A 14,586-nucleotide genomic window follows, 5' to 3' on the forward strand; every position below is an offset into this window, starting at 1 on the left:
TCTGTTCCTCAGGTGTCGTGGCGGTTGCTCTGCTGAAGTGAGCAGCTCTGAGGAGACACCACGCCAGTCACAGACTACACATCCGCTTCAACTCTTCACACTCTTTCATTGGTACTTCCCGCCGTGTCTCCACACTCATTTCCTTCAAGCTCCGTTATTCCGTCGAACAAACGACTTTTGTTGTCCTTCTGTTATTTAGTAGACTATCTCTGGCGTGTGTTCTGGCAGTAAGCGAGCTCTTTTGGAGAGGATGGCGGCGATCAAGGCGCTCCAGCAGTGGTGTAAGAATCAGTGCGAGGGATACAGAGATGTGAGCATCAGCAACATGAGCACCTCCTTCAGAGATGGACTGGCCTTCTGCGCTCTCATACACAAGTTTAGACCCGACCTCATGTAAGAGTCCTTGATCTCTAAACTGCCTTAAATTGTCACTGATTAGGATGCGGAATTTGTTGACATTTTTTTTTAATTTATTTTTTTATAATTTGTGTAAAGTATCAAACAAGTCTTGATGAGGATAACATCGTGTAGCTCAAAGATGTGGGTCAAATATTTATTTTGTCTTGATTGTGAAAAACTGTATATGCTATATTATATTTGGGTACATATTGTGGAGCTTGTTCACTACTAGAGGAGTAATTCATTGGACTTGAAATGAACTGGCTTTCATTAAATACATCCATTAGATCACATTCACCTAGAAACCAGATCAATAATAGAAAAGTTATTTTATTTTTTATAGATGAGGGAGTAAAGTTAAGTATGACTGTACTGTAGCTGAATTGTTTCTAAAGCCATTGTAATTCATTATACTGCAGTGGAATTAGGTCAGCCGATTCATGGATAGTTTACATCCTGCTACGTGACATACTCTTCCGTGATATTACAATATTAAAGTGATTTTATGTATGCAGCTTTTTGGACTTTATAGAGAATACATGGAATATTTGTATTACAGGACTATTTTGATTGAACTAGTAGATACATATAATAATAAATAGAATAAAAATAGAGACTAATCATAGGACCCAAGATTTACACTTTTCTTCATTAATTCAAATGACCCAACAATCTTGACCAGTCTGAGTCTATGGGCATGTTGGGTCACCTGCCCATACAGTATACGCTCACTATTTATTTATTCTCAGCCTGTAATGTTATTTTTATTTAGGCCTACTTCTTGTGTAAAATTTGAATGTTGTATGTTTTGTGAACTTTAAAAAACGGTTGTTGTTGTTATTAAACTTGCATCAGCATTGTATTCTAACACTTCTCAAGGTTTCTATCTGTCTGGTGACTCATGTTCTTGTTTTCTTTCAGAAACTTTGAGTCTCTCTCCAAAGACAATGTGTATTACAACAACCATTTGGTAAGTTATTCTGTTTGGCCTTGATCATAGGAAATGACCACAGACCTGATGGCTTGACGCATAGCTTGTGTGTGTTGCAGTTAGTTTTAGCTGCATCCTGTGCAGATGTGTGTTTGCTACAGTCCCGTGATAATGTACACTATTGATTATTATTTTATTTTTTTGACAAGTTAGCTGAAGTTTTGTTTGTAACACAGCTTTATGTACTTAAACGTAGTTTCTCACGTACTGACATGACTAAGAGCACTTAAGACTCTTCTCACAGCTTGTGAAATGCATGTGATCTAATGTTTACAGAATTCATAAATGGATGAGACTTGTGGCTCAGTAAAAGAGCCTATTTATAGGTCAAGTCTTCCAGCTGTAGCTTTTGGCACAAAGATATCCTTTAGTTTCTGCAAACATTACCTTGCAGTGAAACGTCTAAAGTTTCAAGCTTGTACTTGGGAAAGAGGGATGAATATTGTCCTAAACCATCCAATTTATTTTTCAGGGCTCAGTTTTTTATTATTTTCAGTGAGTAATTACTACACAATCTAGATCAATTTGGATCTATTTATTCATTTGATAGATTCCACACTTATGCTTTGATCATTTGATCTATTGTTCACAGTTCTAGAGTGGTAGATTTCAGATTGCTGTAGAACTGTTCAGAGATCGTTACCATAATTTAATTGTTTGAACAAACTATTTTCATTCTGAAAGTGTAAGTGGTTTACATGTAAGATTTAATGTGCATTTGAGGATATGGATGCAGTCTGACCAGGACCAGTGAGTTGATCAGTTGATCAGAGTTTTTCATCCCTGTCAGGAAGTGCTTCTATGAGAATGAGGTGGTGAGACGTGCCACAATTGAGACTCTCTTTTTTCCCTAATGAAGAGCTTTTCCTTGCATTGCTTCCTCGGAGACTGTAGTTTATAAGCCACACACTTTGAGATCTGTTACAAACCCTCACCACTTCTATAGATGGCAGTCAGCTGTAGTTTGAACCCGAGCCGTGTGGATTCTGTCCAGTTAATGCATTATAAAGGATGACCGTCATCACAGGACACCTGATCCTCTCCGTCAAGATTAACTTACCTCTGTTCTACTACTGTATTTACAGATGTCAGTTGTGCATCTGTACATTTACACACTAAAGAATGGGGTGGATTTAAATGCAAATATTTCCACAAGTGTGCTGTTTAAACCCAGCCAGTATTTACCAAAAGTGTTTACTTCATACTATTTTCATACTCTGTGCTGGAGCACAAAAGAGAAACAGGAAGTTGCAGCTGCATCATGGAGGATATGCCGCCCCTCCTCGGCTGTCCTGTAAAATGTAATGAGTGTGTCCAGGTCAGTCCTAAACAATGCCCTGGTATCCCCCTCTCCTGTCCCCGTTCCCAGGCTTCTGTACACACAGGAAATGTGCTATTCATTATGCGCTTCCTGCCCGGGCTGTCTTGCTGTGGTGCCAGATTGTGATGCTTACTGGCCTATTCTGTTTCTGACGTCTACCTTCTTTGTGCCTGGTCTGTGCTTACGGTTAATTGGCAAAGTGCCTTTCCCCTAGAAAACGGTTTCCACAGCGGGATGTCGGCAGCCTAAAACAATCGTATGAGGTCATGAGCATGTTCAATGGTTGTAATAAACACAGGGTACTTGTCTTGCGTCATTGTGGTCGTCAGATTGTTGTTTTCTGTATGGATTCCTCCTCCTAATATGTGCTGTTGTAGCTGTGAACTTAATGGCTGATTTGTGTCATGTGATGTGCTGCAGGCGTTCCGTGTGGCTGAAGATCATCTGGGAATCCCAGCTCTTCTGGATGCAGAGGACATGGTGGCTTTGCCTGTCCCAGACAGACTCAGCATCCTCACATATGTCTCACAATACTATAATTACTTCCACGGACGCTCGCCAAGTAAGACTGTGATTATCCGCCATGACCGTGTTTAGAAGGGAAATTAGATTTGTCGTCGTATCTGAATTCTGTACTATGTTCAGAATGTTAAAGTACTAGATCACACACACTATTTAAAAGTATAGTGAAGTATGCAGAATGTGAAGCATGTATTATGCCACGAACATTTCTAACAGAAGTATGCACCAGTCACAAGACCTCATTACATTGCATCTTTAACTCCGCTAGTGGCATCCAATTATCCCTGGAAAAAAATTAAAATAAAAAAATGTGTATATATAATATTAGTCTTTCTTCTCAATGGCTTTTTTCCCTCAGTCGGGGGAGTAGGAGGTATCAAGCGACATGCTGAGGACTCAAAGGAGGTGCCATCAGAGAAGAAGAATCTGCCTGTGGTTGCCAAAAACCACAATCTTAAAACCAATACAGAGAACCGTCCTCCTCAAACTGAAATGCCAAAAAATATCAGAGACAACCGTCCTCCGTCTCTTAACATCCAGAAAAGTGCTCCAGAGAAGCACATTGTAGCTGCTCCAGCTCGGCAGACTGGCACGGGCCGGCAGAAATCTCCAGGGCCGAAATGTGTGCCGGCACCCATCACGCCACTCGGAGCGAGATCTCCACAACCACACAGAGATGCTGAGAAGGTGTCAGTTCAGCTTTCCTTTGTTCTGCTTCAGAGTAGGGTTGCAAAAATTGGTACATTTCCAGTAAATTTCCGAAAATATTCCAGATATTTTGGGAAATTTCCAGGATTGTTTGGAATATTCTGTGGATTTTTGGAAAGTTTCCGGAAATTTTCCACCCCTTTGCAACCCTACTTCTGAGTGATTTGGTCTAATCCTAGTTATAAAAATGCATGATTCAGTTATGATCAGTTATGGTTTGGAAACTGATTTTTAGTTTTAGTTTGTCTTTGCTTATAATTTAACATTTTACTTTATTTAAAATCTTTTATTGTGTGTGTGTGTGTGTGTGTATTATATATATATATATATATATTTTTTTTTTTTGCAGAAAACTGTTTTGGTGGAGAGTTCAAATAAAACTGGTACATTGAAAGGTGAATGTGCGGTATGTGGAAATCATGTACATCTGGTCCAGAGACACCTGGTGGATGGAAAACTCTACCATCGGAGCTGCTTTAAGTGAGTATTCACTGATGGTGCTTGGGAGCCATGACTTTTGTTTTGTATAACTATGGATAAGTGTTCATCTGTGGAGTGAGTGGAGAGCACTGTTTAGTCCTTTTATTGCCTTGTAACAACTACTATAATGCAATGATGATTTTTCTTTTTTTTTTTTTTTTATCCCGCTCCTGCCAGGTGTAGTGTATGCTATGGCACACTGAAATCTGGGGCATATAAACTGGGATCAGATGCTGGCTCACTGGTCTGTACTATTCACCGACATGGCCAAAATGGGTTCAAGCCTACTGTTAAGCCTTTTAAGAGCAGTGGCTTTACGCTTGCTGATTTGGTGCCCAAATCTGACAGTGGAGATCAGCCATCTTCACAGCGCTACACCTCTGTATTATCTGCCCCCATCAAAGCTGCGCCCCGACCAATGGAGCTCAGACCCGCTGCGCAGTCGTGGACCACTTCTGCTCAGAGGACTCAGGATGCCAGGCAGAAGTTCTTTCAGTCCGGTGGTTCAGCAGCAGAGCATTGGCCCACCACAAGACCGCAGTCAGGCCCCTCAGAGTTCTGCACCAATCAGAACACAAGACTGAAAATGGAGGAGAAAGACACAACCAGTGTCCTGACAAATGGAAAAGGAAACACGAATAACAACAATGCGCTTAATTCTGACCCAGGAGCACAGAAGCAGTGAGTGTCTAACAATGGTCACTGTCATGGTTTGGTCAAGCAGGACTGGCCAGTGTCGGTCCTGGAGAGCCACAGTCCTGCACACTTCAGCTCCAACCCTAATCAAACACACATGAACCAACTAAGCAAGATCTAAGGGTTACTAGAAAGCTACAGGCAGGTGACTTATCAAAGCTGGAGTAAATCTCTGCAGGACTGTGGTTCTCTAGGACCGACGTTGCCCACCCCTGGTTTACAGTATTATTATTATTATGTGCTTAAAAATACCCTGCATTGGTGCTTTTGGTCTACTAAACTGATATACTCAGTCTGCTAAAGTGGAATAATAATTTTATGCACAATGCACTTTAATTGTGGGGAAGTAGTGCTGAAGTCCAACTAAAGATACATTTAATTGTTAAAGTGGAATTATTGCAAGTATTCTTCAGGTACACTTTAAATATTGCATTTAAAAACTGCTTTTATTCAAATATCATACAGTCATTATACATTTTACAGTGATCATACATTAATAGTGACAAAGCACATTTTAGGCTTAATATTAAGAAACATGCTACTACTCCAAATAAAGGCTCAAGCGATATGTTAAATTCTAATGCTAATTCTGTAGTTTACTGCTTCTATTCAGAAGTTTGGGATGGTTAAAACGTTTTAAGAACATCAGGTTTTAGAACATAACATTATTTAAGTGTTCACTGTTTCATTTGATTGATTTAATGTCTTTGGGGGGACAAAAAACAAAACCGAAATCTTAGTGACCCCAAACTTTTAAAAATGAGTGTTCAGCTGGTGCATCTATTGCCTGTATGATCATAGTGTGAATGCTTAATGTATTTGACCTTTGTTACCATCTCTCCCAGGCTAAAAATCAGATGCACTTCTGCTGAAGTCTCTAGCTGGGGGCAGGAGTTACACGGACCAGTTGCAACAGGAAGGAGCTCATATCAGGCCACTTCAACCAGCTCTGCTATCAGTGGCATGAACTCCAAAGAATCCCTCTGCCTCACTGCCGTCAGCAAGGAGCGCAGCAGACCTCCATCCCAGCTGCTTTCTACTGCCAAAGGTGGTGTTCACTCGCAGATGACCTTTGCTTGCATGGATTGTTCATTTTTTAAAATGCTTTCTAAAGGTCGCAAGGGAAATATTACCATAAACATACGCAATAAGTAGGAACCGAGAATATAGGCAGGAAACAGGTTAATTTAAGCCACGGGCCAGCATCCATTGTTTTTCATGTAGCCCAGAGGAATAAGATTGAATCTGAAGACTGATTTTCACCCTGTAGTATTTTTGTCTTTTCTGTTTGATGGCATCAAATGACATAATTTAATATTGTGCGGCTTGTTCTTTTTGTTTGCTGTAAAAAATATATATATATTTTTCCTCCCATCTCTCGGCTTCAGCCAAAGATGTTCAGAGCTGCGACGGCTCAACTGACTGGAGATCAAAGCCAAAGGCAGCTCCAAATGGACCAAGACTCAAGTAAGTTCGATGAGCCTAGTTATCCCTAATGCTTTCTAATCCACACGAGGGGAAGCAGGCAGAGTCACTCGGGTGTGAGCTGCAAAGACACTTCAGAGCTGAGTACTGACAGTGGGGCCTTTCATGTATCCATCCTCTAGCCGGCGGATGCCTCCTGTCTCCCCCATAGTGTTTGACTGCCTCAGAATGCATCCGCTCACTCTATCCCCAGTCCTCACCAGTCCCAAGGAGTGCTGCGCCTAAACCAACCTCCCCTGAATTGTTATGCTCTTACTTTGAATTCCTCTGAGCATTCTTTTAGCTTTGTTTGCTCCTACTGTATATAAGGTGAGGGCATTTTAAATGATGCTTTTGCATCTTTTTGAAGGTTGCAAATGTTATCTAGATTATACAGTTTTGCAACAAAATGCAGTGCTTCTACTTCAAAATTCAATGTAAGTTTACTAGCAATTTCTGAGTGAAAACAGTTTCACCTCCAGTTTTCAGTGTAGTAAGGTTATTTTGCTATGGATAGATCTCCGGATGATGCCAAGGATATCCTGATGACTTCGGGAAAAAACGAAAGTGACCATTGTGTGACCGCCCAAAATTCTCCTACCTCCATATCTAACAACTCTAGTTGCTCCATCAATGTTGCCCCGAAACCAAGAAGGGAACAGCAGCAGGGTACCTGTGGTAAGCTGGTCTCCTCACTGTTAAGAGCAAACTTGTTTCTCAATTACCAAATGCTGACGGAAGTTTACCCTCTTTTTCTCCTGCTCTGTTTGAAAAGGACCATGTCCATCACCAGGTTCCTCTGCCCCTCTCCAGCCATTCAGTCCTGTTGTCTTATGTTTGGGAGAGACCTGTGACGTGCAGGGTAAGTCCAGGCCACATTATCAGTTGTAGCATGGGAAGATTTGCATTTATGATGATCTTATTCTTTCGTCTATAGGTTCTAAACCTGACTGTTCCTTGCCCTCTCAGTCCAGTCACAAACCTTCACCTCCAAAACAACCTCGCCATGGGTCGGCAACGTCAAGTAAGCATGTTCTAAAACTATGCAAACATAATTTCTTTAAGGGGAAAAAAAAAAAAGAATCTTATAATATGTAAGATCATATTTAATATCTTGTGTTTGTGTATATATAATATATATTTTTGTTTTACTTTAATGCATATATGTATCAAAATATTTTTATTATTATTAGTACGATTTTATTTAATATTACTATTATTATTTAGTTATTTTTAGTTATGAAGTTATTTACTAATTATAGTTAGTAAATAACTTCACTTGTATGGAAAAACAGAGGCTTGGTCAATGTGTCCTAATCTCTATTGAATTTGTGAAAAATTATTATAACTTTCTTTTATTGTGAGTTCTTTATCTGAAACCTTTTTCATGTTTGTCCACATTTAACCTTCAGCTTTTCATATACACTAAAAAGCAGTATTTATCACTTTAGGTTACGTTATTGGAAGTATTTCATCTACAAATGTCTTGCTGCATGAAACAAAACTGCCTGCTGTAAGTTATTGCAAAAGCTAATCTCGGGAATATACTGTATAATATCAGGAATATTTTTCTAAATTAAAGATGTCCAACCCATGGTTTTCCTGGTTACATAATTTCTTTTCAGATGAAGCCTTGCTACATCACACCAGATCAGATCTCAAAAGAGTTGCAGGACATTGAGAACAAGCTGTACGATCTGGAGAACGAAGGGGTGGAGTTGGAGTGGAGGCTTCGCGTTTATGAAGAAGGTTTGAGATTAGATGTTACAGTAATTAATGTAATGGCAGCATTCCGCATTTCTCAAAGACAAAATCTGAATTGAATTTTAAAGGTCCCAAAAATAATTTTCAAGGTTGTTTAAGACAAAAGCTTGTTGGGACATCAGATGTTCCTTTAGTTGCAATTCGAGATCCATCTGAAGTGTTTTAGACGGCATGTAGCAGCCCGGTATATGTGCTTCATTGAGTTCCGCGAGTCACGCACTCATTCCAACCCTGTTAGCTGAGCCCGTCCACCTGGGAGTTGGAATTCGGATGTAGCCTTTAGGGGAAGGCTGTGGCCAATAAAGGGCTCTCGATTCCAGCTGCCAGGGCCAAATGAGGCGAGGCGCTGAGGAAGCTCCCTTTCCTCCTGAGGGATGCTGGGATGGAAATGGAGAAGCTGCGGTGGGCTGCAATGAGAGGCTGCTAGCTGAATGGGGCGAGGGCACTTGATTGGCTCTTTTCAAGGTCACCATTGCACAGTAATATCATCTCCAGTCACCTGTCCTGCTGCTAGCAGCCGGTGGAATGTCATACAACCTGACTGCCTCTCAGTCCCACCAAAGCCCAAACCACCACTTGATCAAATTAATTTTGTGTGTGTGATTTGTACCTTTTTTTTTTTTATTCATTTTTTTTGTACCACCTCAAGGCAATGTCAATGGAAAATGTGCTTTTTAGCCTGCTTTAAAATGCTCTATTAAGAGATAAATAGAATTCAATCATGGCTAAAATAGAAGCTGAACATGAGCATTTTGGATGCCTGTCTCCAGAGCACTTTAAATTGTGGCTTGAGGTTGAGTGTCTCTTATGGATGGAGCAGTTAGGACCTTGGTGTCCTCAGTGACACTGGACTGTTTTACAGAGGGTCATGGGGACCTGCTGATGGATCCCTTGATGGTGGACTGGTTTAACCTGATTCGGAAAAAACAAAGCTACATACGGAGGGAGTCAGAGTTGATGTACATGTAAGTGACCCCCGTCCCCCGCAACTACGGTTTCTGTCTTTTGTCTAGATGCTATTTCTGGATTCAGACATTTTCAGAATGCTTAAAGGGGATAGTTCACCCAAAAAGGGAAAATCTGTCATTAATTACTTACCCTCTTGTTGTTCCAAACCCATAAGACCTCCATTCATCCTCTGGAAATAGATATTTTTGATGAAATCCAAGAGCTTTCTGATCCTCCCATAGACAGTAATGTAATTGCCCTTGATTGTGGCAATTACATTACTGTCTATGGGAGGATCAGAAAGCTCTAGTTCAACCTTAACTTTACGAAGCTACAAGAATACTTTTTGTGCTCATAGAAAATAAAAACAATGAATTTATTTAACAATTTGTCTCCTTTGCGTCACCTTGGTGTCTATGGCAGGGTCACAGAGCTCTCAATGCATCAAAAATATCTTAATTTGTGTTCTGAAGAAGAACGAAGGTCTTATGGGTTTGGAGCAACATGAAGGTGAGTAATTCATGACACAATTTTCATTTTTGGGTTACCCATTAATTAAAAGAAAACATGCAATGGAGAAAACCAGCCATTGTAGCTAGATGTTAGCTATTAAACAGCGGTCTCGACCTTTTTCAGAGCAAGAACGCAAGATCTGGAGGAGCAGCAGCCTGGGGTCGAAGGAGAGCTCAGGAGATTGATCAATAAACCAGGTAAAAATTAGCCAGGGTTACTAGTGTAATATCAATATCATTCACCTTTTTTCCCATTAGAAATAGACTGATCGTTTTTGGGGGAAGTGATCAATAGCTGTGTTCTGTTTTTATGTGCATTTTGAAGTATCGCTTAAGAAACGAGTGAAGGAAATGCCATATTTCGAATGAAAATGGTTTAATTTCCTCGAGGTGGTTTTTGACTTAATGAAATTGCACATGTATAATACACACAAAAAAAGAAAAGTTGAATGGGACATTGAAACGCATTTGCCAAATAAATGTGACTTTGCATTATGGGAGGGCATAACCTGAGTAGCCAGCGGACCAATCTCGTTGCACATAATCTGAAATATTATGGTCATTCTTGAAATGCCTTAGCAAAATCTGTCGTCAAAGTACTTCTTTATAATTGCCTCCCTCTGAAAGCAATGACTGCATTTGTTTCATCTGCTCGCTCTGGGGCTTGAGTAATTTATTATAGCCTATGTGAAAATTATTATATTCAGTGGCTTTTCCTACTTATTTATTGCCAGTTCATCAGGAAATTACAATTTATCTTTTTTTTTTATTTTTTCTTAAACTCGCAGATGAAAACTGTTTATTCGCCAATGTTTTATGCAAAATTCCAGCTTTATGCATAAGTTAAATTTGCAAATTTGGATAGAAACCCAGCTAATGTCTATTAAATATTTGTTCGAGAAGAATCTTCCAGTGCTCATGTTGGTTTCATTTTCAGCTAGAAATGTTGCTTTTTCTAAATAAAAAAAAAAGTTTCTAAAGGGAAATTGCAATAAGAAGCTTTGTATTTTTGCCCTGTGTGGTACATCTTTACTCTTTTGGTTGCTATGGTAAGTCTGCATTTACAAATCTGCACCAATTCTAAATTAAGCTTATTCTTCGATCTCTTGTGACGCATGGAAGCAGTTCAGGACCGGTCTGAGCTTCAAATCATTAGTAAATGATTTTAATAATTACAGTGTTTTAACAGGATGTCTGAAGTGATGCAAAGTGTCATTTAAAAAATGTCAACTTTGAATTCTATTCCATAATAAATGGTAAATGTAATAGCGGTATTACTTCATTTTGCACTTGTACTCTTTATAACAACTGAAGGAGAAGCCATAAAATGTGTATGTTTGCGTATTAGAACATGTCAAGACTTTAGATGAGAAGACGAGGGAAACCGAGCTGTTGAACAGACTGATGAAGATCGTGAATGACAGGAACGCCATTGTTGAAGGGCTGGACGAGGACAGGAGAAGGCAAGTCAAATACTGTCATTTTAAATGTGGTCGATTTTGCGAAAGCACATTTGTGAATGGAATCTGTCACATTTTAAGGGAGGAGGAAGAAGATCAACAGTTGAATGAGATGATGCAAAGACTGGGTGAGAACTTGTCACTCTTGTCTATTTCATCTTGTTCTGAGAGTAAACTTGACATTTTAACTGTTAACATTATTTCTTTTGAACTGTCTTTTTTTATTCAGGTCTTTCGAAGTTTAAAAACAAACGAAAGTCGTCCTTCTCGAGGTTATTTAGACGGAGAAGTAAAAAAGCTTCAATGGGATAGTGAACTTGAGAGCTGCTGGAGTGAAATGATCCAGAAGTTCTGCTATAGATTTCTCCAGGTGACATTAGATGGTTTAAAACAAAGCGGGATTTTTACAACAATCATGCCAGGTGTTTCAGGGAGTTAAGAGTTCTTGGAGCAAAATAGTGTTCTGTGTAAACGCTTTTCTTTTGTAGTTATTTTCACTTCTTTATTTGATTTAAGATGCTACTAGTTCTATTCATTTGCTTTAAGTTTGCAACACGTTGGTCCTATATGCTTTTTTGCCTTTACTTTAAATGTGTGGGCTAGTTTGAATAATTATTGTTCAAAAACAACATTTATTTTGTTCTCTTGTCGTCTTCCACCCCCACACTTGTTCAGACATAAACCGTAACTTATATTAGCAGATAAACAAACAGATGCCCAAGGCTGGCTGAAACACGCTTCTTGACTGTGATCCAAAAATCTGTGTGGAATCTTAATTTAACCCCAACCCCCTAAAAATATAAGCTATAATAATTGACCTGCTAAATCTAGAGGTTTTGAAGACGCAGTGCTTGCAGTGATCTGAGGGGGGCACTATGAGCTCACATGCATTTGCACAGGCAGAGTTTTCCAGTTCTTATTTTATGTTCCTGAGAAAGCTAAATCAAGCTGGAGATTAGACAGCAGAGGATCTTGTGTGCTGGAAAGGCATGGATTATTGGTTTTATTCTCTTTTTAAGTCCTCCAACCTAGTTTCAATTAAAAGTGTACCATTTAACTTGTGTAAGAAATATAGTCTGTCCAAAGATGTCTTTATACATGTTTAAATATGACTTAACTGTTTGAAAAACCTACAGAATGGATGTTTTAAGAAGTTTTAAAAGTTCTCTTGACAGATGCTTACAAATGGATGTGCTTTATTTATTGTATAGCCTATTTGACTTTTACAATGAGTTCTTTAATAAATCTTAATGAAGTTTATGTACCCTAAACCATTGCAGGGCTTTGTTTTGGTTTTATTTACATCAGCTTTCTTCATGCTCTATTCTCTCAGATGCATGCATCTGAATTGTGAAGCCCACAAACGTTAAATGGAAAAGCGTAATGGTCACCACAACCAAACCTTCACCTCCCGTTTATCCCAAACTTCCTTCTCGTTCGCAGCTCGTAGCTAATTGTTGTCCCTATCATCGCTCGTGCTGTAAAACGGCCCGTTTACACAGCCATCATTTAATATGGGTTTTAGTAAAATGCGTTAAGATAATTTACTCCAATTTAATATCATGCCACTGCTTACAGGCCATCCATCCCCAATTTAAGATGCATGAAATTGTGATCATGAACTTGGTACACCGTCTGTCTCTAGCTGAGAGGAGCCGAGGATGATATTGGTGCAGAACGGCACGCGTGATGCGGGTGACAGTCGAGACTGAATACGTGTGATATTAGAGTTAATTAAAGCTTTGCGCCCCATCTCCTGCAAATGCTCGCACTCCTGCAATTAAGAATCAAAGGCGAGGGCTTAGTGTCAGGGGGGTGTCTAACACATGGTTTTAACAGGAATGGGACCTGATTTGCCAAGCTCCTAGCGACAAGCATTAACAACAGCCTCAAATTAGGCGGACATTAATATTCATAAGTAAAACAATTCGTCCTGTGAATGGCTGATGAAATGAAATTCTCTGGCGTCCACGCCGCCTGTGTCCATCAAAAGATGCCATTACTGATCAAGAGCTTAATGTATATGAGCCGTCTGATGAAATTGAAGGGATAAAGGATTGTTTGGTATTTCAGAACCGGCCCGCAGCTCAAATGCACCCTCGCTGACCTCACGCATGCGCGCGCTTGTCTCTTTTTTTTTTTTTTTTTTTTTTTTTTTTTTTTGTACACAACGGAATGGCATTACATATTTGCTTGATCAAGGCCAGCTAAGCGCAGGTCACTAACACAAAATGGATTTGAAAATGGAGTGTACTTGAGCGTTTTGTGTGTGTGTGTTTTTGGTGGAAAGTGTGTTAATGCGACACAGGGGTGGCATCACAAGCTTTCAGTATAATGCAACTCGGTTTAATTGTTTAATTAAAAGCACACATTACACACTTATCTGACGTGCAGTTTATTTTAAAGGTCAAACTCTGCTTGTCCAGTGGCGGCCAATGCGCTGAGCTGTTTGTTCTTTTCCTGTAGGGGGGGTGTGCGCGCGCGAGTGTTGCAGATATGGTGCTAGCGCTTCTGACACTAGCCTGTAATTATGATCCTCAAGGTAATTTTATCAGCCTCATTAGCTCTGATGAGTAAACGAGAAGCGTGCTTCTAATTTATTAGCCATCCAGACTGGAGCCCTGGCTCTCATCAGACGGATCATAATATTTGTATAGGGGAGCTGATATATTCAGTGTATCATCCGGCCTCGGGAAAGATTTGGAATTGGTAATTGCATTCTAAATGCTGGCCCTGCTTAGATAGCTCTGTTTGGTCTAGAGCAGTGGTTTTTGACTCGAATGCCCCCAGTAAGGTTTTTTTTATTTATTTTATATATTTTTTTTTTCTTGTACTGGTTCGGTATTGGGAAGGCTGCTTTTTGCCAGATTATTATTATTATTATTATTTTTAACACCGTAGGCATGGCCATATTAAAATAATTGTATACATTTAAATAAAATGCAATAAGTACAGAGGTTATAATGCTCTTCAATTATTGTTCTTTTTATAGTTCTTTGCAATTGAGTTTAAATTATTTAACTCACAAATAGCAGTTTCCTCATAATTTGAGCTTGAAAAAACTAAGAGTTGGTAATGCTTTAGGATAAATTTCAATTTCTTAACTAAGCATTTTTTTTATTAAAGTATTAGCTTAATAAACACAAATTAACAAAGGTTTGATTACTCTTAATGTTGATTTCAGCATTTAATACGTTATTGAATGCATAATACGTGGTATTTTATTCATTGAGTTAGCAAAGATAAATACTGTAGCACGTTTAAATTTAATTGAATTTAATTATTAAATTGAACCTATTTGCAAAGTTTCTGAAAAATATT

At 39.2% G+C, this 14,586-nt stretch overlaps 1 protein-coding gene across 2 annotated transcripts; it reads left to right on the plus strand.

Annotated features, from left to right (window-relative positions):
• micall2a (mical-like 2a) lies at positions 1-12,525 on the plus strand. 2 transcript variants are annotated; one of them, XM_059559090.1, is made up of 18 exons: positions 1-393; positions 1,321-1,369; positions 3,132-3,273; positions 3,592-3,920; positions 4,291-4,421; positions 4,599-5,102; positions 5,963-6,165; positions 6,506-6,584; positions 7,099-7,250; positions 7,357-7,443; positions 7,519-7,605; positions 8,033-8,094; positions 8,207-8,330; positions 9,208-9,310; positions 9,930-10,003; positions 11,154-11,272; positions 11,351-11,393; positions 11,495-12,525. In XM_059559090.1, the coding sequence occupies exons 1-18, from the start codon at positions 251-253 to the stop codon at positions 11,575-11,577; spliced, it is 2,514 nt and encodes an 837-aa protein (XP_059415073.1). In that variant the 5' UTR covers positions 1-250; the 3' UTR covers positions 11,578-12,525. The 2 variants fall into 2 exon arrangements, with proteins under 2 accessions (XP_059415073.1, XP_059415067.1); XM_059559084.1 differs by having other exon boundaries at positions 3-393; positions 7,099-7,259.
• Positions 12,526-14,586: the final 2,061 nt, after the last annotated feature.

The sequence above is a fragment of the Carassius carassius genome, chromosome 1 (genome assembly GCF_963082965.1).
Source record: "Carassius carassius chromosome 1, fCarCar2.1, whole genome shotgun sequence".
Classification (NCBI taxonomy): Eukaryota; Metazoa; Chordata; class Actinopteri; order Cypriniformes; family Cyprinidae; genus Carassius; species Carassius carassius.